General features: G+C 43.8%; 2 protein-coding genes across 3 annotated transcripts in view; one reads left to right on the top strand and one right to left on the bottom strand.

The window, feature by feature from the left end:
* The first annotated feature begins 6,529 nt into the window (after positions 1–6,529).
* On the top strand, positions 6,530–15,708 carry LOC109874350 (zinc finger protein interacting with ribonucleoprotein K). The gene is made up of 5 exons (XM_020466219.2): positions 6,530–6,989; positions 10,684–10,753; positions 10,847–10,950; positions 13,313–13,435; positions 14,632–15,708. Exons 1-5 carry the CDS (start codon positions 6,797–6,799, stop codon positions 15,375–15,377), a joined length of 1,236 nt encoding a protein of 411 aa, XP_020321808.1. The 5' UTR covers positions 6,530–6,796; the 3' UTR covers positions 15,378–15,708.
* Positions 15,709–19,366: 3,658 nt separating this feature from the next.
* The window catches only part of ssh2b (slingshot protein phosphatase 2b), a 47,669-nt gene continuing 43,764 nt past the window's right edge, over positions 19,367–23,271 (bottom strand). Inside the window, exon 14 of one of the 2 annotated variants that reach the window (XM_020465476.2) lies at positions 19,367–23,022. In XM_020465476.2, the coding sequence (XP_020321065.2) occupies positions 21,592–23,022 (1,431 nt within the window). In that variant the 3' untranslated portion in view covers positions 19,367–21,591. The remainder of the gene's footprint in view (positions 23,023–23,271) is intronic. The other variant, XM_020465477.2, reaches the window with a different exon arrangement.

Here is a 23,271-nt window from a genome sequence, read left to right as displayed (position 1 = left end):
GTGTGGACTACATATGAATGATTACAGACTCAAATAGGGTAATACGTGTACAGGTTGTACAATATAAGATTGTATGGTTTCTTTTTTTTGTAAATTATTTTTGGAATTCAGTACTTTTTAGAATGTAGGGAGGGACAGTGGTGGTCCAAAATAGGGGCGGGTTGTCAAACTTATTTTTGTGGTTTGGGGAGGGTTGTGTGTTTTTTTTTTTTAATTGGACACAGGGGAAGAAAGGGCTTTTTTCCCCCCAGATTTACATTCACCATTTTGCAGGTTTTACTTTATAATTTATTTAATTCGAGCCACATTTCCTCATCTGCTTGCATGCTACTCCCCTATATCAAGGTGTTTTGGTACTTCCTTTATGCACTACTCTTTTCTGTTGTCGTGGAAATTTCCTCTATTTACCAAATCATGGGAGCAAACCACAAACACAAGTCAGAGTTAGTTATCAAAGTCCATCTTTAATTATATGAGCTCTATCACAATCCTGTGACTCTCAGGTAATTCAGTGTCTCTCAGTGAATTCTCTGAGAGCCCCCCTACATTGCAACTGAGATCCTTTAATAGCAAAGACATAGACATAATAAATCGTTCAGCTTTGTGTCCTTACTCAAACCCCAGAACCATAAACCAATCCTCCATATCAACAGGCATATATCAAATTGTCATTTAGATACAACCAATTCTAAATACAACCAATCCTGGACAAACTCACGGAGAGGAGAATGAGGCTATAGGTTAATATAAAAGGGAGCATGAGAATGATTCCAGACACTGCCATCCTCCTTTTCCCCGATGGGAAAAATAGGGAGTGACTGATACACACATAGTGGAGCAAAAGATATGTTTACACATGATGACACTTTGACCTCTCCCCTCTCTCCGGCCCAAGCAACTTAGTCTTGACACAGATACTGCAACCCTGCCACAGTATTATACAAAAATAACATTCTGATGAGAAGTAACTTACAAACATATGATGAATATAAAACATCTTACCTATGTTACCAACCAATTCTGAATCTTCCACGACACTGTGTGCTAACTTTTACCATACCGCAGGTCAGTATATTCTACCAGTCTAACAGTCTATCCTGCCCTCTATCCACCAGTCAGTGCAAATAGTGGGTAGTTTGTCCAGATCTGCAAAATGCAACTATCAATCATACCACACATAAATAATTCAAAGCTGCACCAATTTTCAATATAAAAGAGGAGAAGCCAGGTTCATCATTGTGCATGAAAGAACAGGTAAGACATGAGACATGCAGCTTGTTTAGGGGCAATACAATTAGTCTACCTAGACTAGCCTACAACACCACAATGCAATGCATAATTGCATTATTGTTTTCAAGGGAGTATAATTCTACTCTCGGCTGCAAATGTCATTTGAATAGCGGGGCATCCTGAATATCCTGAATATTTCATTCCATTTGGATCAGTTGTGTGTCTACTCTTGACAGTTTAGTGTAGAAGGTCAAGTCTGGCTGTATTTTAAGCTCCGATGCTGAGATGCGCTGTCTGTTGCAGATCATTATTCTCCCAAGTTGCCCTATGATAATGTGGCCACATATGCACCCAGCAGGCTCAGTTAGTCAGGAAAGCTTAAATGTTCAATTTATTTATTTTTGTCTCAATATTAAATCATTTCTGGGTAATAATTAAATACCTTACTGTGATTGTTTAAATTAAAAATGGTCAAGAAGAAAAAAAAAAAAAAAAGCTTCTTAGCAAAGAGAAATGTATCAAGCAAGAATTTTGCTAGGACTGTCTGGGATTGGTCTGAGTAGGGTGTGATGGGCCTGGGAGGGCATAGGAGCAAGGCCCACTCACTGGGTTAGCAGGCCCAGCCAATCAGAATGCATATTTTTTTTTATTTTTTTTTTATTTTTTTTTTCACCTTTATTTAACCAGGTAGGCTAGTTGAGAACAAGTTCTCATTTGCAACTGCGACCTGGCCAAGATAAAGCATAGCAGTGTGAGCAGACAACAAAGAGTTACACATGGAGTAAACAATTAACAAGTCAATAACACAGTAGAAACCAAAGGGGGAGTCTATATACAATGTGTGCAAAAGGCATGAGGAGGTAGGCAAATAATTACAATTTTGCAGATTAACACTGGAGTGATGAATGATCAGATGGTCATGTACAGGTAGAGATATTGGTGTGCAAAAGAGCAGAAAAGTAAATAAATAAAAACAGTATGGGGATGAGGTAGGTGAAAAAGGGTGGGCTATTTACCAATAGACTATGTACAGCTGCAGCGATCGGTTAGCTGCTCAGATAGCTGATGTTTGAAGTTGGTGAGGGAGATAAAAGTCTCCAACTTCAGCGATTTTTGCAATTCGTTCCAGTCACAGGCAGCAGAGTACTGGAACGAAAGGCGGCCAAATGAGGTGTTGGCTTTAGGGATGATCAGTGAGATACACCTGCTGGAGCGCGTGCTACGGATGGGTGTTGCCATCGTGACCAGTGAGCTGAGATAAGGCGGAGCTTTACCTAGCATGGACTTGTAGATGACCTGGAGCCAGTGGGTCTGGCGACGAATATGTAGCGAGGGCCAGCCGACTAGAGCATACAAGTCGCAGTGGTGGGTCGTATAAGGTGCTTTAGTGACGAAACGGATGGCACTGTGATAGACTGCATCCAGTTTGCTGAGTAGAGTGTTGGAAGCCATTTTGTAGATGACATCGCCGAAGTCGAGGATCGGTAGGATAGTCAGTTTTACTAGGGTAAGCTTGGCGGCGTGAGTGAAGGAGGCTTTGTTGCGGAATAGAAAGCCGACTCTTGATTTGATTTTCGATTGGAGATGTTTGATATGAGTCTGGAAGGAGAGTTTGCAGTCTAGCCAGACACCTAGGTACTTATAGACGTCCACATATTCTAGGTCGGAACCATCCAGGGTGGTGATGCTAGTCGGGCATGCGGGTGCAGGCAGCGACCGGTTGAAAAGCATGCATTTGGTTTTACTAGCGTTTAAGAGCAGTTGGAGGCCACGGAAGGAGTGTTGTATGGCATTGAAGCTTGTTTGGAGGTTAGATAGCACAGTGTCCAAAGACGGGCCGAAGGTATATAGAATGGTGTCGTCTGCGTAGAGGTGGATCAGGGAATCGCCCGCAGCAAGAGCAACATCATTGATATACACAGAGAAAAGAGTCGGCCCGAGAATTGAACCCTGTGGCACCCCCATAGAGACTGCCAGAGGACCAGACAGCATGCCCTCCGATTGCAAAGTAATTGGTGAACCAGGCAAGGCAGTCATCCGAAAAACCGAGGCTCCTGAGTCTGCCGATAAGAATATGGTGATTGACAGAGTCGAAAGCCTTGGCAAGGTCGATGAAGACGGCTGCACAGTACTGTCTTTTATCGATGGCGGTTATGATATCGTTGAGTACCTTGAGTGTGGCTGAGGTGCACCCATGACCGGCTCGGAAACCAGATTGCACAGCGGAGAAGGTGCGGTGGGATTCGAGATGGTCAGTGACCTGTTTGTTGACTTGGCTTTCGAAGACCTTAGATAGGCAGGGCAGGATGGATATAGGTCTGTAACAGTTTGGGTCCAGGGTGTCTCCCCCTTTGAAGAGGGGGATGACTGCGGCAGCTTTCCAATCCTTGGGGATCTCAGACGATATGAAAGAGAGGTTGAACAGGCTGGTAATAGGGGTTGCGACAATGGTGGCAGATAGTTTCAGAAATAGAGGGTCCAGATTGTCAAGCCCAGCTGATTTGTACGGGTCCAGGTTTTGCAGCTCTTTCAGAACATCTGCTATCTGGATTTGGTTAAAGGAGAACCTGGAGAGGCTTGGGCGAGGAGCTGCGGGGGGGGCGGAGCTGTTGGCCGAGGTTGAAGTAGCCAGGCGGAAGGCATGGCCAGCCGTTGAGAAATGCTTATTGAAGTTTTCGATAATCATGGATTTATCAGTGGTGACCGTGTTACCTAGCCTCAGTGCAGTGGGCAACTTTTTGGAGTTGGAGCTACAGGATGCAAACTTCTGCCTGAAGAAGCTGGCCTTAGCTTTCCTGACTGACTGCGTGTATTGGTTCCGGACTTCCCTGAACAGTTGCATATCACGGGGACTATTCGATGCTATTGCAGTCCGCCACAGGATGTTTTTGTGCTGGTCGAGGGCAGTCAGGTCTGGGGTGAACCAAGGGCTGTATCTGTTCTTAGTTCTGCATTTTTTGAACGGAGCATGCTTATCTAAAATGGTGAGGAAGTTACTTTTGAAGAATGACCAGGCATCCTCAACTGACGGGATGAGGTCAATGTCCTTCCAGGATACCCGGGCCAGGTCGATTAGAAAGGCCTGCTCACAGAAGTGTTTTAGGGAGCGTTTGACAGTGATGAGGGGTGGTCGTTTGACTGCGGCTCCGTAGCGGATACAGGCAATGAGGCAGTGATCGCTGAGATCCTGGTTGAAGACAGCGGAGGTGTATTTGGAGGGCCAGTTGGTCAGGATGACGTCTATGAGGGTGCCCTTGTTTACAGAGTTAGGGTTGTACCTGGTGGGTTCCTTGATGATTTGTGTGAGATTGAGGGCATCTAGCTTAGATTGTAGGACTGGCGAGGTGTTAAGCATATCCCAGTTTAGGTCACCTAACAGAACAAACTCTGAAGCTAGATGCGATCAATTCACAAATGGTGTCCAGGGCACAGCTGGGAGCTGAGGGGGGTCGGTAGCAGGCGGCAACCGTGAGAGACTTATTTCTGGAGAGAGTAATTTTCAAAATTAGTAGTTCGAACTGTTTGGGTATGGACCTGGAAAGTATGACATTACTTTGCAGGCTATCTCTGCAGTAAACTGCAACTCCGCCCCCTTTGGCAGTTCTATCTTGACAGAAGATGTTATAGTTGGGTATGGAAATCTCTGAATTTTTGGTGGCCTTCCTGAGCCAGGATTCAGACACAGCAAGGACATCAGGGTTAGCAGAGTGTGCTAAAGCAGTGAGTAAGACAAACTTAGGGAGGAGGCTTCTGATGTTGACATGCATGAAACCAAGGCTTTTTCGATCACAGAAGTCAACAAATGAGGGTGCCTGGGGACATGCAGGGCCTGGGTTTACCTCCACATCACCCGCGGAACAGAGAAGGAGTAGTATGAGGGTGCGGCTAAAGGCTATCAAAACTGGTCGCCTAGAGCGTTGGGGACAGAGAATAAGAGGAGCAGGTTTCTGGGCATGGTAGAATATATTCAGGGCATAATGCGCAGACAGGGGTATGGTGGGGTGCGGGTACAGCGGAGGTAAGCCCAGGCACTGGGTGATGATGAGGGAGGTTGTATCTCTGGACATGCTGGTAGTAATGGGTGAGGTCACCGCATGTGTGGGAGGTGGGACAAAGGAGTTATCAGGGGCGTGAAGAGTGGAACTAGGGGCTCCATTGTGAACTAAAACAATGATAACTAACCTGAACAACAGTATACAAGGCATATTGACATTTGAGAGAGACATACAGCGAGGCATACAGTAATCACAGGTGTTGAATTGGGAAAGCTAGCTAAAACAGTAGGTGAGACAACAGCTAATCAGCTAGCACAACAACAGCAGGTAAAATGGCGTAGACTAGACTTACCCCCACAAAAGGGCTTTATTACAAACAGAAATACTCTTCATATTCATCAGCTGTCCGGGTGGCTGGTCTCAGACAATCCTGCAGGTGAAGAAGCCAGATGAGGAGGTCCTGTGCTGCCGTGGTTACACGTGGTCTGCGGCTGTGAGACCGGTTGGACGTACTGCCAAATTCTAAGAACACGTTGGAGGTCGGTTATGGTAGAGAAATTAACATTGAATTCTCTGGGATGGACACTTTATCGGTATGCCTGATTATATAAAGAGGTCACAGCAGACGTGTGTGAGGGATTCCAGAAAGCAGGTACTTTCTACTGTCTGAATGATTGCTGTGGCCATACTATATAACCCCCATGTGGTTGTGGTTCCTTGGCAGGTTGGCAAGTTCTGTTCAGTTCAGATTCGGGTTCATTTAACGTCATCAAAAATATACATACAATGTATGATGTCATCTTACATTTATTGAACCTTAAATTACACAAATGTTGGAATATATGCCAATCATCAACCTATTACCTTTAAAGGTAGCGTCTTATTTAGAAGGAAAACAAAATAGAAACACATTTCATCATCATCACAATCCTTATTGTCACAGACATCAGTTCAACATCCATTCCACGTTGGTTCAACTTCAAATCATTGAAATGACGTGGAAACAATGTGGATTCAACCAGTGTCCAGTGGGATGTAAAACCTGTCTCCAGAAATACATTTTGACACAGCATACAAAGCAACAAAGTGAGAAAAGCTATAAACCATAGAAGAAGAAGACTCGCCGTCTGTTGGAGTGATACATTTTCGTGAACAGGTTGATGTACTAAATAAACTCGCCTGGCCACTGAGTGTATGTAAAAAAAAGCATAAACATTACGACACTTCTAGTCAATCAAATAAGCCTCACGTAATTCGACAAACTCTCATTCACCTCCATACAAAATAAGGGTTTTAACTCACGTGGACACATTTTGGGCGGAGTAAATCCTCTCGCTTCGCCTCTTCATCTGATTACCTTGAAAACAACGGTCGGACATCTTGTACGCAGTGTCCAATTCTTGAATTTATACCAGTGGTCGAATCAGTAACTAGTGCTTTTTGAAAACTTCATCGGAGTATCGGCGCTCCGGTATCACGAGTCCCATCACGAAGCCTCTAGCTCGACCGAACAAAGTACATACCTTAACATATATTTTGGTACTTCTTAGCTACTGTAGTTAGCAACAACAATGAGAAACTGCTGTGCGGTGAATTGTGCTAATCGAGCTGGTCAAGGATGGAGATTCTTCACTATACCAAGAGGATCTCATCCCTTCCAAAAGAATAGAAGACGGTTGTGGCTGCAAGCCATAAAACGGGTGGATTGGGGCCCTGATGGTCTGAGGGGTGATTATAGCTTGTGTGGAGCTCATTTCATCTCTGGTAAGTATGCTTTGGCTAGTTAGCAAATTCTAATACGTTTGCTAGTTAAAGATAAAATGACGGAATCAATAAAAATAACAGCGCAATACCCGCCTTTGTTTAGCTAAAAAGTTAGGGTATGGGGCTGGAGAAATGTACTGAACCACTGAAATTCACATGTGTGTCGTGAACAGCGTGAGCAACAATAGTGGAATCGGCTGTTCGCCTTTAAAATAAAGTTACCCTGTTGACATTTATGCAAACCGATAAAAATGTAGGAATCATCACACAATTGGACTAGATAGACCCACATGGTTGGAATGTTAAAACCTGTTTATTTTTTTGTATTTTTTTTTTTTTAAATCAACAGACAATAATTAGTTAATTTGACAACATATTAGAAACGTATTAGACTTCATAATTGCATTGTGGGTAAAAGTTACAACCTTACCCCATTTCATGGACCCAAGATCCATAGGTATCAGCCTACACAGTGACACCCACAGATTACAATTCTTGAAGACTATACACAAATATTGGCGTAGTAGCTTCTTACCGTGGGACTTTAGTACCTCCAGCTTTTCCTGTTGAAAAGCAATGTCCCAATTCTAAATACAGTAAAGTACACACACTGAAGGGTAAATGAATGCTTTGAGCAAAATAGTATTTCTAGACACAACTGCAAACTTCAATGAGTAGGGCAGGGGTAGGCAACCCTGTTCCTGGATTGCCACAGGTACTGCAGGATCGAATAAAAATGTATTTGTCACATGCATGGAATACAACAGACCTTACAAGCCATTAACCAACAATACAGTTAAACAAACATACTTTTACATTTATTTCCTAAATATAAACACAATAAAATAACAATAATGAGGCTATATACAGGGGGTACCGGTACCGAGTCAATGTGCAGGGGTACAGGTTAGTAGTGAGGCTATATACAGGGGGTACCGGTACCGAGTCAATGTGCAGGGGTACAGGTTAGTAGTGAGGCTATATACAGGGGGTACCGGTACCGAGTCAATGTGCAGGGGTACAGGTTAGTAGTGAGGCTATATACAGGGGGTACCGGTACCGAGTCAATGTGCAGGGGTACAGGTTAGTAGTGAGGCTATATACAGGGGGTACCGGTACCGAGTCAATGTGCAGGGGTACAGGTTAGTAGTGAGGCTATATACAGGGGGTACCGGTACCGAGTCAATGTGCAGGGGTACAGGTTAGTAGTGAGGCTATATACAGGGGGTACCGGTACCGAGTCAATGTGCAGGGGTACAGGTTAGTAGTGAGGCTATATACAGGGGGTACCGGTACCGAGTCAATGTGCAGGGGTACAGGTTAGTAGTGAGGCTATATACAGGGGGTACCGGTACCGAGTCAATGTGCAGGGGTACAGGTTAGTAGTGAGGCTATATACAGGGGGTACCGGTACCGAGTCAATGTGCAGGGGTACAGGTTAGTAGTGAGGCTATATACAGGGGGTACCGGTACCGAGTCAATGTGCAGGGGTACAGGTTAGTAGTGAGGCTATATACAGGGGGTACCGGTACCGAGTCAATGTGCAGGGGTACAGGTTAGTAGTGAGGCTATATACAGGGGGTACCGGTACCGAGTCAATGTGCAGGGGTACAGGTTAGTAGTGAGGCTATATACAGGGGGTACCGGTACCGAGTCAATGTGCAGGGGTACAGGTTAGTAGTGAGGCTATATACAGGGGGTACCGGTACCGAGTCAATGTGCAGGGGTACAGGTTAGTAGTGAGGCTATATACAGGGGGTACCGGTACCGAGTCAATGTGCAGGGGTACAGGTTAGTCCAGGTAATTTGTACATGTAGGTAAGGGTAAAGCGGGGCGGGGGGGGGGTGTCAATGTAAATAGTCCAGGTGGCCTTTTGATGAATTGTTCAGCAGTCTTATGCCTTCGGGGTAGAAGCTGTTAAGGAGCCTTTTGGACCTGGACTTCGTACTCCGGTACCGCTTGCCGTTCGGTAGCAGAGAGAACAGTCTATGACTTGGATGACTGAAGTCTTTGACAATTTTGGGGGGGCTTTCCTCTGACACTGTCTAGTTGCGCATTCAAGGAGCTGGTTTGATGGGAAGTTGTGATGTCAATAGAGAACAAAAAAGTCCCCCCCCCTCACTTGTGCCATGTCATGACTTACCTGGACCACTTAATGAGAGATGCCTTTTGTTAATAATCAGGTGTAATGAGGTGAAAAGGAGAATGGAGTGCCATTTTAACTGTGGGAAATCAACTTACTATTCGGGTCTATTGTGTGAATGGAACATATTGATTTATTTATTTATTTTTTATTTCACCTTTATTTAACCAGGTAGGCAAGTTGAGAACAAGTTCTCATATATATATACCGGACACTTGAGAAATTTAACCAACCCATAAAGCATTCCTTGTATCATCACGTTTGCAGAGACTGATGTAAGACAGTCCACTATGCAGAATGTGATGAGTAGATTGGCTAGTCATGATTTAGGTTTATAATACAACTGAATCACTGTTCTGAAAAAAGACAGTTCAATGTGTGGCTGAGTGGCGTGTAGAGTAGAGGCCTGGGCTATAGGCCATATCAGACATGCTTCTTCTTTCTTTGTACGGGAAAACACATTTCATACAATTCTACTACACTTTGTATGACTGGAGACATCAGCTGAATCTTTTCTTAATATGACAAATGACAGGGTAGCCTACACTGCTGACAATGACAGATCTATAACATCAGCGTTGTCCATATAAACAGCCCTAAGGGATCTATAACCCACAATATATTTGTGTCTCCCCTTAGGGCTGTTTATATGGACAACGCTGATGTTATAGATGAGGCATTTATAAGTTACTGCTATATTCTTCAAGAATCAGTGGGTGGCCTCCCGGGTGGCACAGTGGTCGAAGGCACTGCATTGCAGTGCTAGCTGTGCCACCAGAGATTCTGGGTTTGAGCCCAGGCTCTGTCGCAGCCGGTCGGCCGGGACCGGGAGGTCCATGGGGCGACGCACAATTGGCCCAGCGTCGTCCGGGTTAGGGAGGGTTTGGCCGGCAAGGATATCCTTGTCTCGTCGCACGCTAGCAACTCCTGTGGCGGGCCGGGTGCAGTGCACGCTGACACGGTCGCCAGGTGTACGGTGTTTCCTCTGACACATTGGTGCGGCTGGCTTCCAGGTTGGATGTGCATTGTGTCAAGAAGCAGTGCGGTTGGGTTGTGTTTCGGAGGACGCATGGCTCTTGACCTTCGCCTCTCCCGAGTCCGTACGGGAGTTGCAGCTATGGGACAAGACTAACTACTACCAATTGGATACCATGAAATTGGGGAGAAAAAAGGAGTAAAATAAAATTTAAAAAAATAATCAGTGGGTATATATCATTCAACTAAGGATTCTAGCCTTGAAGGAATAATTCACAAAAATTACATGACATATTGGTTTCCATACCCTGCAAAGGACAAGCAATTCAATGTTTTGGTTTCGTTTACCATGTCACTGTTTCCAAATGTGAACTTCTTAGCAGATATGATCCTTTTTTTGTTTGCTTCATGTCCAGATCTTCTATAATGAACTACATTGACCTCTACAATCAATTCTAGATACTTAAGGATGATTTTGACATAATTTAGCAAGCCAAGATAAAATAACCTTCTAGTAAGTCAGATAAGTTTGCTAGCCAGTCCATTCACTAATCACCATCTTTCTTTCCAACCAGGAGAACCTTCTATGGACTACGACAGCCCCGATTTTGTTCCATCAATATTTCCCCAAGGCAAACAGACAAGGTATGTTTGTATTCATTACATTTTGTGTTTTCATTTTAAATGCATTTTCAGTCAGTTTCTAATTCTCACTTGAGCTCTACTGTTGTTCCCTAGAAACTCAAGAAAGACGAGATGCAGTAAAGCACAGTCTAATGGCAGTGCTGTTGCCATGGCAAGTCCAGACACAGAGGTCGATATCCTTCCTGACTGTTCTGAAGGTACACCGTTATGTTAACACTTAGGCTTTGTCATTGTAAGGCGTTAGTGCTGAGCGATTAACCAAAATGTCAGTTATGTTTCAAGTGAAACAATTTAAAGGTAATGCTACCAAACACTCAATTAGTATATGTAAACTTCTGACCCACTGGGAATGTGATGAAATAAATAAATGCTGAATTAAATAATTCTCTCTACTATTATTACATTTCACACTCTTACATTTCACATTCTTAAAATAGTGGTGATCCTAACTGACCTAAGACAGGGTATTTTTACTACGATTAAATGTCAGGAACTGTGAAAAACTGAGTCTAAATGTATTTGGCTAAGGTGTATGTAAACTTCCGACTTCAACTGTATAAACTCAGCAAAAAAAGAACTGTCCTCTCACTGTCAACTGTGTTTATTTTCAGCAAACTTAACATGTGTAAATATTTGTATGAACATAAGATTCAACAACTGAGACAAACTGAACAAGTTCCACAGACATGTGACTAACCAGAATGGAATAGGGAGGGGGGAGGTCAAAAGTAACAGTCAGTATCTGGTGTGGCCACCAGCTGCATTAAGTACTGCAGTGCATCTCCTCCTCATGGACTGCACCAGATTTGCCAGTTCTTGCTGTGAGATGTTACCATACTCTTCCACCAAGGCACCTGCAAGTTCCCAGACATTTCTGGGCTTTAGCCCTCACCCTCCAATCCAACAGGTCCCAGACGTGCTCAGTGGGATTGAGATCCGGGCTCAATGCTGGCCATGGCAGAACACTGACATTCCTGTCTTGCAGGAAATCGCGCACAGAACGAGGAGTATGGCTGGTGGCATTGTCATGCTGGAGGGTCATGTCAGGATGAGCCTGCAGGAAGGGTACCACATGAGGGAGGAGGATGTCTTCCATGTAATGCATAGCGTTGATTGCCTGCAATGACGACAAGCTCAGTCAAATAATTCTGTGGCACGCTGCCCCAGACCATGACGGACCCTCCACCTCCAAATTGATCCCTCTCCAGAGTACAGGCCTCGGTGTAATGTTCATTCCTTCGATGATAAACGCAGAATCCGACCATCACCCCTGGTGAGACAAAACCTTGACTCGTCAGTGAAGAGCACTTTTTGCCAGTCCTGTCTGGTCCAGCGATGGTGGGTTTGTGCCCATAGGCGACCTTGTTGCAGGTGATGTCTGGTGAGGACCTGCCTTACAACAGGCCTACAAGCCTTCAGTCCAGCCTCACTCAGCCTATTGCGGACAGTCTGAGCACTGAAGGAGGGATTGTGCATTCCTGGTGTAACTCAGGCAGTTGTTGCTGCCATCCTATAACTGTCCCGCAGGTGTGATGTTCGGATGTACCGGTCCTGTGCAGGTCTTGTTAAACGTGGTCTGCCACGGCGAGGATGATCAGCAGTCCATCCTGTCTCCCTGTAGCGCTGTCTTAGGCGCTATTGCCCTGGCGACATCTGCAGTCCTCATGCCTCCTTGCAGCATGCCTAAGGCACGTTCACACAGATGAGCAGGGATCCTGGGCATCTTTCTTTTGGTGTTTTTCAGAGTCAGTAGAAAGGCCTCTTCAGTGTCCTAAGTTTTCATAACAGACCTTAATTGCCTACTGTCTGTAAGCTGTTAGTGTCTTTACGACCGTTCCACAGGTGCATGTTCTTTAATTGTTTATGGTTCATTGAACAAGCATGGAAAACAGTGTTTAAACCCTTTACAATGAAGATCTGAAGTTATTTGGATTTTTATGAATTATTATGAAAGACAGGGTCCTGAAAAAGGGATGTTTTGTTGTTGAGTTTATCATATATATGTGTAACTGTTTGCTTCAATGTGAGTTAGTGGGAATTGTGTGTAATGAGGTAATACCTCGAATTGAAATGATGAATTACCCAACATGATGACTTGGTGCATACCAAAAATTCTGGAATTTGGTGATGTCCTTTAGCAATCTCTTGTTCAGCACAATCTCAGTCGGAGCCAGATGAGCTGGTGATCCTCTTTCTAGCGAGTCCTTGGAATGAGGATCTTCCAGACTGCTGTGGTTACATTGTCCCAACATCAGTTGTGCTCGTTGACAAACAACATTGTGTCTGCTGTAAGTTAGATAGTCCAACTCGTCATTGATGATCTGGCTTGGCTACTGCATCTCTCTCTCCCTCCTGTCCGCACCCCTGTTATCTCACACCGGATCAGCTTCCTCCTCCAGCAGCACAGTCTCTCCCGTTGTGCAGAGGAATAAAATAAAGAATATCCGACTAGTGAAATTATTTCACACGCCCATCCCAAGTTTGAGCCCTGCTTTGGTAGTTTCCCCTCAAACACAACTCTTGTTAAGTTAACCTTATTCTTCTTTTTTTTTTCAACAGTGCTGCATGGTCCTGACTGTTACCATAGTGACAAAAGCACGCTAGATCCGAAGATGGAGGATGAAAGTCAGACGCTGGACCTGAATATCAAAGAAGAAGTTGTGGATAATTTGATGTATCTAAGTGAGTATTCGTATCAGATTCAGTATTGGGCCTGTTGGGATCAATAATAGTACCGAGTGATGAGTTGCTTTTTGAGGTTTCGGTTTAAAAAAATGATCATCACAGTTTTCTATTTAATTTGTATATTTTTTTAAACATAATGAAATATAACCTTGAAATGATTTTAGAGCCTTTTTAATTGAAATTCCATATTCTCTAACAACAGAACACAACTATTAATAAGAGCCCCATTATGGTAGTGACTTCCCATTACTGCTTAAGCACATTACTTTACATCAGTAAAATATTTCAGTTGTGTATTTATTTTCTTTGATTATTATTTAAGTCATCTCTGCTCAGACAGGAGCAGCCAGCCAGCCAGCCAACCATCTAACCTTGTCCTCTGTCTCTCTCTCCATCTAACCTTGTCCTCTGTCTCTCTCTCCGTCTAACCTTGTCCTCTGTCTCTCTCTCCGTCTAACCTTGTCCTCTGTCTCTCTCTCCGTCTAACCTTGTCCTCTGTCTCTCTCTCCGTCTAACCTTGTCCTCTGTCTCTCTCCATTGAGTTATACTATTTGTTGGCTAGCTAGTAGCTGCCCATGCTGCAGAGCTGACTAAATCACTTTTAGTAGTTCTAGAATAAGTAGATAAGGCATACTTTCAAGTCTGCTACAACTATCAATCGGGTAGAGCTACCTCCCGAGCTATCAATCTCTCTCGTCTCTGTGTCATGTACATTCCTCTCTCATGCGGTCTGTGTGTGGAGCTGGGAAGACTTGGCGCAATGGATTCTGGTCATTGTAGTTAATTCAAAGAACAAAAATAGGACAGCCCTCTGAATAACCTTAAACCATTTTTATTGCACAAATGTTTTCTGTCCTATTTTTGATCTTTTGGATTATATACGAGAATTCAGCACCTGATCTAAGTTTATTTAAAGGTGGAGTCGAGCACCTTGCTTCTTTTCATAGTAGTTAATTACCACTTTTCTGAGCTGAACTAGGTTGAATATTTGCCTATTGAAAACTACAACTCTACAGCTTCGTATGATTTCTCTCTAGAGAACTAAATGGAATTAAACTAATTGATCCGATGTCGGTCAATTAGTCGTTTAATAATTAAAAATGTTGGTTAATTGCTCAGCACTAACATAAGGTGTCAGAACAGGAAATCAATATGACTTCTTCAGTGATGCTTATTGTTTATATTCTGTCTAGACTATTCTGGAGTTCTGAAAGAGGAAACGTGGGAGTGTCCTCAGCCTGGGAAAGGGGGTCCTGACTGTAACCATAGTGACCTAAGCAAGCCAGATCCAAAGATGGAGTCAGTCAAGATGGAGGATGAACGTCAGACGCTGGAGCTGACTGTTAAAATCAAAGGAGAAGAAGAGGAGGAAACTTATGGCACTGAATGTGGCAAGACCTCTTTGTCAACAAGGAATCCGCTCACGTCCACTGGAGAGAATTCTTACCATTGCTCTGACTGTGGGAAGAGTTTCAGTCAACATTCAAACTTAAAACAGCATCAGAGAACACACACAAGGGAGAAATCTCATAGCTGCTCTGACTGTGGAAAGAACTTCAGTCATAAGGGGAGTTTAGTATACCACCAGAGAATACATACAGGGGAGAAACCGTATAGCTGCTCTGACTGTGGGAAATGTTTCAGTCAAAAGGGGAGTTTGTTATACCACCAGAGAATACATACAGGGGAGAAACCGTATAGCTGCTCTGACTGTGGGAAAAGTTTCAGGCAAAAGGGGAGTATGGTACAACATCAGAGAACACATACAGGGGAGAAATCCTATAGCTGCTCTGACTGTGGGAAAAGTTTCAGGCAAAAGGGGAGTTTGTTATATCACCAGAGAATACATACAGGGGAGAAACCGTATAGCTGCTCTGATTGTGGGAAGAGTTTTACCGCATCTTCTACTCTAAAGAACCATCAGCGTAGAACGCACTAGAGAAAAGCCTTACCATTGCGCGGACTGTGGGAAGAGCTTCAATCGACATCAACATTTCTCACAACATCAGTGGACAGTGTTGGATGCATTTGCTGTTTGTTTTGGTTGTTTCAGATGTTGTGCCCAATAGAAATTAAAGGTAAATAATGTATTGTCACTTTTATTGTAAATAGAATATGTTTCTAAGCACTTCTACATTAATATGGATGCGACCATGATGAGTTAGGCATAAATATCATGCTAACCCCTGTTATTGTAATGGTAAGAGGCTATGTCATGGGGGTATGATATTTTTTGTGCGTCTAACTTTCTCACTCATAATTATTCCCGATTTTTAATTAATGTAGAAGTGTTTTAGAAACATATTCTTATTTACAATAAAAGTGACTCAAAAATGACAATACGTTTATTTACCATTAATTTCTATTGGGGAAAAAAATCTGAAACAACCAAAACAAATAACCAATGCATCCAACAAGTTTGTAGAGTCACAAGCTTGATGTAGTCATTATGTGCTAGGGATATGGGACCAGATACTAAGTCTGACCACTAATACACACACACACTGCTTTCAGAACGCATTCAGACCTTGACTTTTTCCACAGTTGTTACCTTACAGCCTTATTCTAAAATGGATTAAAATAAATACAAAATCCTCAGCAATCGACACACATAATGACAAAGCGAAAACAGGTTTTTATTTATTTATTTTTTAATTAAAAAATAAATACCTTATTTACATAAGTACTCAGACCCTTAGCTATGAGACTCTAAATTGAGCTCAGGTGCATCCTGTTTCCATTGACCATCCTTGATGTTTCTACAACTTGATTGGAGTCCACCTGTGGTAAACTCAATTGATTGGACATGATTTGGAAAGGCACACACCTGTCTATATAAGGTCCCACAGTTGACAGTGCATGACAGAGCAAAAACCAAGCCATGAGGTCTAAGGAATTGTCTGTAGACCTCGGAGACAGGATCGTGTTGAGACACAGATCTGGGGAAGGGTACCAGAAGGTGTCTGTAGCATTGAAGGTCCACTAGAACACAGTGGCCTCCATTCTTAAATGGAAGAAGTTTGGAACCACCAAGACTCTTCCTAGAGCAGCCCGGCCAAACTGAGCAATCGGGGGAGAAGGGCCTTGGTCAGGGAGGTGACCAAGAACCCGATGGTACCTCTGACAAGAGCTCTAGAGTTCCTCTGTGAAGATGGTTATTCTGGAAGGGTCTCCCATCTCTGCAGCACTCTACCAATCAGGCCTTTATGAAGAGGCACCTAAAGACTCTGACCATGAGAAACAAGATTCTCTGGTCTGATGTAACCAAGATTGAACTTTTTGGCCTGAATGCCAAGTGTCACGTCTGGAGGAAACCTGGCACCATCCTTACGGTGAAGCATGGTGGTGGCAGCATCATGCTATGGGGATGTTTTTCAGCAGCAGGGACTGGGAGACTAGTCAAGATCGAGGCAAATTACAGAGAGACCTGCTCAGGACCTCAGACTCGGGTGAAGGTTCACCTTCCAACAGGACAACGACCCTAAGCACACAACCAAGACAACGTAAAAGTAGCTTCGGGACACGTCTCCTAATGTCCGTGAGTGGCCCAAACAGAGCCCAGACTTGAACCCGATCTAATCTATCTTTGGAGAGACCTGAAAATAACAAAGTACTGAGTAAAGTGTCTGAATACTTTTTGTAAATGTTTTGTTTTTTATTTATACAAATTAGCAACAATTCTAAACCAGTTTTTGCATTGTCAGTATGGGGTATTGTGTGTAGATTTGATTTATAAAAATAAAAAAAAGAAATCCATTTCAGAATAAATTTGTAATGTAACAAAATTTGGAAAAAGTCAAGTGGTCTGAATAGTTCCCGAAGGCACTGTATAAGTAAGTTTGTCCCAATACTTTTAGTCCCCTCCATTTTAGGTGACCATGTGCAAAAAGTTATTTTAACTTTTAAAATGTTCACCCAGATGAAAATACCCTCAAATTAAAGCTGACAGTCTGCACTTTAACCTCGTAGTCATTCTATAATTTCACCCAGATGAAAATACCCTCAAATTAAAGCTGACAGTCTGCACTTTAACCTCGTAGTCATTCTATAATTTCACCCAGATGAAAATACCCTCAAATTAAAGCTGACAGTCTGCACTTTAACCTCGTAGTCATTCTATAATTTCACCCAGATGAAAATACCCTCAAATTAAAGCTGACAGTCTGCACTTTAACCTCGTAGTCATTCTATAATTTCACCCAGATGAAAATACCCTCAAATTAAAGCTGACAGTCTGCACTTTAACCTCGTAGTCATTCTATAATTTCACCCAGATGAAAATACCCTCAAATTAAAGCTGACAGTCTGCACTTTAACCTCGTAGTCATTCTATAATTTCACCCAGATGAAAATACCCTCAAATTAAAGCTGACAGTCTGCACTTTAACCTCGTAGTCATTCTATAATTTCACCCAGATGAAAATACCCTCAAATTAAAGCTGACAGTCTGCACTTTAACCTCGTAGTCATTCTATAATTTCACCCAGATGAAAATACCCTCAAATTAAAGCTGACAGTCTGCACTTTAACCTCGGCATTCTATAATTTCAAATACAAAGTGCGGGAGTACAGAGACAAAATTAATTCATTGTCACAATACATTTGGAACACACTGTATTTTGGTTTCTTTTTGATCATTTTAATTGAAAATAATCACATTAAAGTACTTCATTGTTAATCAGAAATGTTTTGATATTGAGAACGGTTGCAGTGGATCTTTAAGCTGGCACAGTGTTCTTCATTTGTGGTCTTCATCAATGCTGTTAAAATGAACAGTAACCACATTTCCATCCACAGTTTTTATGCGAGTAAAGTCATACCGTATTTTTTTTAAATTATCACGACAGCTGTGATGGAAATGAGTAGTTTTAGTACAATTCTCCACTATTACTATGGAAACCATGAGTTTATTATGATCTCCACTATTACTATGGAAACCATGAGTTTATTAAATCATTAAATCAATTATAATGATCTCCACTATTACTCTGGAAACCATGAGTTTATTATTAGAGATTAAATCAAGATTAAATCAATTATGATCTTCAGTGCATGGTCATCTTTCCCATAAAATTCAAAGTATTGTTTTAAATATACTTAAGTAGCTAAATTAAAAGTATAAATCATATCAAATTCCTTACAGTATATTAGGCAAACCAGACGGCACTGTTTTCTTGGATAGCCAGGGGCACACTCCAATATTCAGATACCATTGAACACGCGCTTCGTTTGTGAGTCCGCCAGGTCTGAGGCTGGAGGGAAGACCAGGGTTGTTCTCCTGTGAGTCCGCCAGGTCTGAGGCAGGAGGGAAGACCAGGGTTGTTCTCCTGTGAGTCCGCCAGATCTGAGGCAGGAGGGAAGACCAGGGTTGTTCTCCTGTGAGTCCGCCAGGTCTGAGGCAGGAGGGAAGACCAGGGTTGTTCTCCTGTGAGTCCGCCAGGTCTGAGGCAGGAGGGAAGACCAGTGTTGTTCTCCTGTGAGTCCACCAGGTCTGAGGCAGGAGGGAAGACCAGGGTTGTTCTCTTGTGAGTCCGCCAGATCTGAGGCAGGACGGAAGACCAGGGTTGTTCTCTTGTGAGTCCGCCAGATCTGAGGCAGGAGGGAAGACCAGGGTTGTTCTCTTGTGAGTCCGCCAGATCTGAGGCAGGAGGGAAGACCAGGGTTGTTCTCTTGTGAGTCCGCCAGATCTGAGGCAGGAGGGAAGACCAGGGTTGTTCTCTTGATAAGTGTGTGAATTTGACCAATTTCCTGTCCTGCTAAGCATTGAAAAATGTATGGAGTAAAAAGTTATTCAGTGAAGTAATAGTTTTCTAAAATAAATATAAAGTACAGGTTCCTACAAAAAAAATGACCTAAGTAGTACTTTACACCACTACCTCAACCAAACTAAGCACATTTGTTTTTTACCGGAACCGTTTTTGTGATAAATCGGTAGAGTTAAAAAATGTGATGGAAACATTTTTTTTATTCGGTGCAAAAAAGCACGTCATCAGCAACTGACTGTTTAGTAGAAACCCCACTCCTCAAATTGGATGGAAACTTAGCTAGTGACTCACTGTGGAAAACATGGTAACGATTAAAAGTGTAATCATTGATTGGGCTTGCAAAGAGCTCACCAGTTTGTTGTTGTCCTAAAACCTGGAAATTATACTGAACAAAAATATAAACACATGTAAATTGTTGGTTTCATGAGCTGAAATAAAATATCCCAGAAATGTTCCATACTACAAAAAGCTTATTTCTTTAAAATGTTCTGCACACACGTTTACCTCCCTGTTAGTGAGCATTTCTCCTTTCCCAAGATAATCCATCCACCTGACAGTTGTGGCATATCAAGAAGCTGATTAAACAGCACGGTCATTACACAGGTGCACCTTGTGCTAGGGACAATACAAGGTCATTCTAAAACGTGTCGTTTTATCACACAATGCCACAGATGTCTCAGGTTTTGAGGGTGTGTGCAATTGACTGCAGGAATGTCCACCAGAGCTGTTGCCAGATAATTTTATGTTCATTTTTCTAACATAAGGCACCTCCAACATCATTTTAGAGAAGTTGGCAGTACGTCCAACCGGCCTCATACTCGCAGACCACGTGTAACCACGGCAACCCAGGACCTCCACATCCGGCGGGATCATCTGAAGAGGAGTGCTGAGGAGTATTTCCCTCTGCAATAAAGCCCTTTAGTGGGGAAAAACTCATTCTGAGTGGGTGGGCCTAGGACTGCGCCCCTGCACAGGCATGTGAAATCTATAGATTAGGGCCTAATTAATATTTCAATTGACTTATATGAACTGTAACTCAGTCAAATCTTTGTTCAGCCATCCCTATAGGATAAATTAAGAACATTTGGTCAGTTTGAACTCAGGCTTAAGAGATGTTAAATATTTTGTCCTGAGATAATAGCAGTGAACATGACCTTAATGAAGCCTTTTTTTAATTCAAGAAGTGACATTAGCTGATGATTATCAGAACGGATTAGTTTCCTAAGCCTGTGTTTATCACAGACCTTATTTTCGGCTTTTCTCCAACGAACCACGGCAGAGTTCATGGCTACAAAAAGATGCCATTACCATTTCTCTCTCTTGAATGTGTCTGAAGATATCACTTACAGTAGTTAAGTTCTCAATTCCTCTCAAAGCTCATTGGAGGAGAGGATCCAAGGTCCCCTCCCTCGGACTTCCTCCTCCAATGAGCTTTGAGAAGTAAAGGACAGAGGAAGAACTGGGGTGCGTTCAGTTCGCTTCAACATTTGCCATGCCTTGCGGTTTATACTGAATGACACATGGTTTGAATGTTGAGGTGTGGCCTGATTAATATGGGTGTGAACATCTGAAATGTCAGAACTCATGCAGCACACCGTATGGGATCTGCCCTCACCATAATCACAATGGTTCTCAACTGGTCGTTCTGAACAGAACCATTTCCATTGAATTCAACGTTGCACACAGTTCTCTCGTCATGCCTATATTTCATACGTAAATAACTATTTTGTGGTCCTATTGAGAAACAATCGGAGTTAAGTTGTCATTATTTATTGGTCACAGTTTAAGCACATAAAAAAATTAGAATATTTACAGATTTAAAATGAAATGAAATTTCTGCACTGTAAAATACTCACAACTATTCAACTCACATTAAGCTCCAGGGGTAGGAACCATCCATAAATCTAAAAACATTAAAGTGCATATTTGAGAAACCTCCCCATATCATTGTTATTTCTGATAGAAAGGGAAGGGAGAAACTGCACTTTTCAGTCCCCCCCCCACACACACACACTTCCTATTATGTACACAAGTGACAAACATTTTAAAACTTATGGAGATATTCTGCCTCACACAAACAGTTCAGACTCCAACCAATAGAAAACAAAAGGACACATCCTAAAATGATGACTCAAATACACACTACATACAGTATGCAACCAGAAACATTACACATCCTAGGAGTCACTACATACACGATGCCCTGAAGAGATCAGCTTTGTGTTAGCTATAATCCATCGAGCCTTCCAATGATCCTAGAGGCGGCCGGCATATTGTCCACACATCATCTGCCAGGGAAGGTGGTAGGGGCTAAGGGAAGTGGCTGGTGTTTGACCAGCTCTCATCACTCTGCATCTCTCACACTCTCTCACACACACACAGTGAGGGTCACATAGTGTGGTAGAGGGTGCTGACAGTCCTTTTCTTCAGCCTACGTAGGGGGTGTGTCCTTCCATACTGCTGTCGTGTTGCCACGGAGATCAGGTCAGACGTCAGCGAGAGGGCATGGCCAGAGTCAGGATGTTTCTCCTTCTGCCAGCCTTGATTGGACATAGGAGAATGCAAGTGTTCTGAGGGTGTGTCCCTGCTCTCACAAGGCCTCTCCGCTCTGTTGGTGAGGGACTCTTGCCTGCTGCTCGAGACAGAAGGACACAGGGCATTGTGGAACAGCACCCTCAGTTTCCTGGAGGACTCGTCAGCTTCTGTGGAAGGAAGGAGAAGTTCCACAGCGGGTGTCGCCGGAGAGGTGGGGCTAATATCCCAATTGCTCAGGTCATTGGCCGACAGGTCTAAGCAGCCCAGCTTAGCCAATGAGGCAGAGCGCTTCATCAGGGAGGGCGGTGTCAGACCAGCCTGGCGAATCCGTGCCTCCACCTCCCCGGCTCTCTGTCTGTCGCCACCCCTGACCCTTTTCTGCCTAGCCTGTGTACCTTCCCCCCACACCTGGCCCACACACCTGGGTACCTTGGCTCCACCACCGCTCACCTGGCGAAGGAACGCCCCCAGCTCCCGAAGAGTTTCCCATGTCTCCCTCATGTCGTCGTCACCGGGGGGTCCTCGACCCGGGAGACTGTCCCAGTCTGTGCCCGACTCAAACTCTGTCACCCCCTCCAGACACAGGAAATCCACTGAAGAGAGGGGGGCGAGGGCGGAGTTTAGGGTAGGATGGAGAGGGGTGATGGGGGAAGAGTGTTGAGGGGTCATGGGGGTAGGGTGGAGGGTAGATGCAAGGCTGCCATCACTAAGGTTGTGTTTGTGCATTTGGACACTGTCTTCATGTAAACCTTCTCTCCAAGCCTCCTGTCCTCCATCTTCCTCCATAGGACTACAGCCCCCACCCTTTTCCTGCACAGTGCTAACCTCTGACCCCTGCGGGCCGAGTGGTGCATTCTGGGGGTTGGAGTTTGTCTCTGGGAAGGGGTGAGAGGCAGGAGGGGAGTGTTCTCTTGAGTGAGAGAAGAGAGGGGAGCGACGATGAGGGTGAGTGGGGGGGAGGGAAGGTGGAGGTGGGGAAGGGGAGTCCTGCCTCATTCGCTGCTCCAGCTGTTGGGTGACGCGGCGCACAGAGCCCATCGCCCAATCAGCAGAGTGGGAGACTGCTTCCATCTCTTCTGCTTCGTCCTTCACTTCCTCTTTGACAACGTCCACTTCCTGCTGTGACTCTGCATCTTTGCCCTCTACTTCCTGGTTTGACTGACCCACTTCGTGGTCCTGGGAAGCAGTAGGCTCTGGTTGGCTGGGAGGGCCAGGGGGAGGGGCCACAGTGTGCGTCATGGACTCCAGTTCTGTGACTATGAGGTGAACAGAGACAATGCTCTCCTGAGAGAAAGAAGAACAGCAATCAGTACAATAAATAACAATATAGAAGTAGTCCTTTTGCAAGTTGGTAGCCTAAATTCATTTTCTTAAGATCCCCACTAACACCACTGGGTGGCGATGTTGGAGAACACAAAACTCACAACTGAATCTATTAGGTACTCATATCTTCAGGGCATGGATTCTACCAGTCAGAAACGTTCCACAGGTATGTTGTTCCATGCTGATGGCATCATGCATTTGCTGCAGATT

Source organism: Oncorhynchus kisutch, linkage group LG29 (assembly GCF_002021735.2).
Source record: "Oncorhynchus kisutch isolate 150728-3 linkage group LG29, Okis_V2, whole genome shotgun sequence".
NCBI classification, from domain to species: domain Eukaryota; kingdom Metazoa; phylum Chordata; class Actinopteri; order Salmoniformes; family Salmonidae; genus Oncorhynchus; species Oncorhynchus kisutch.
This window is presented reverse-complemented; position numbering and strand designations above follow the sequence as displayed.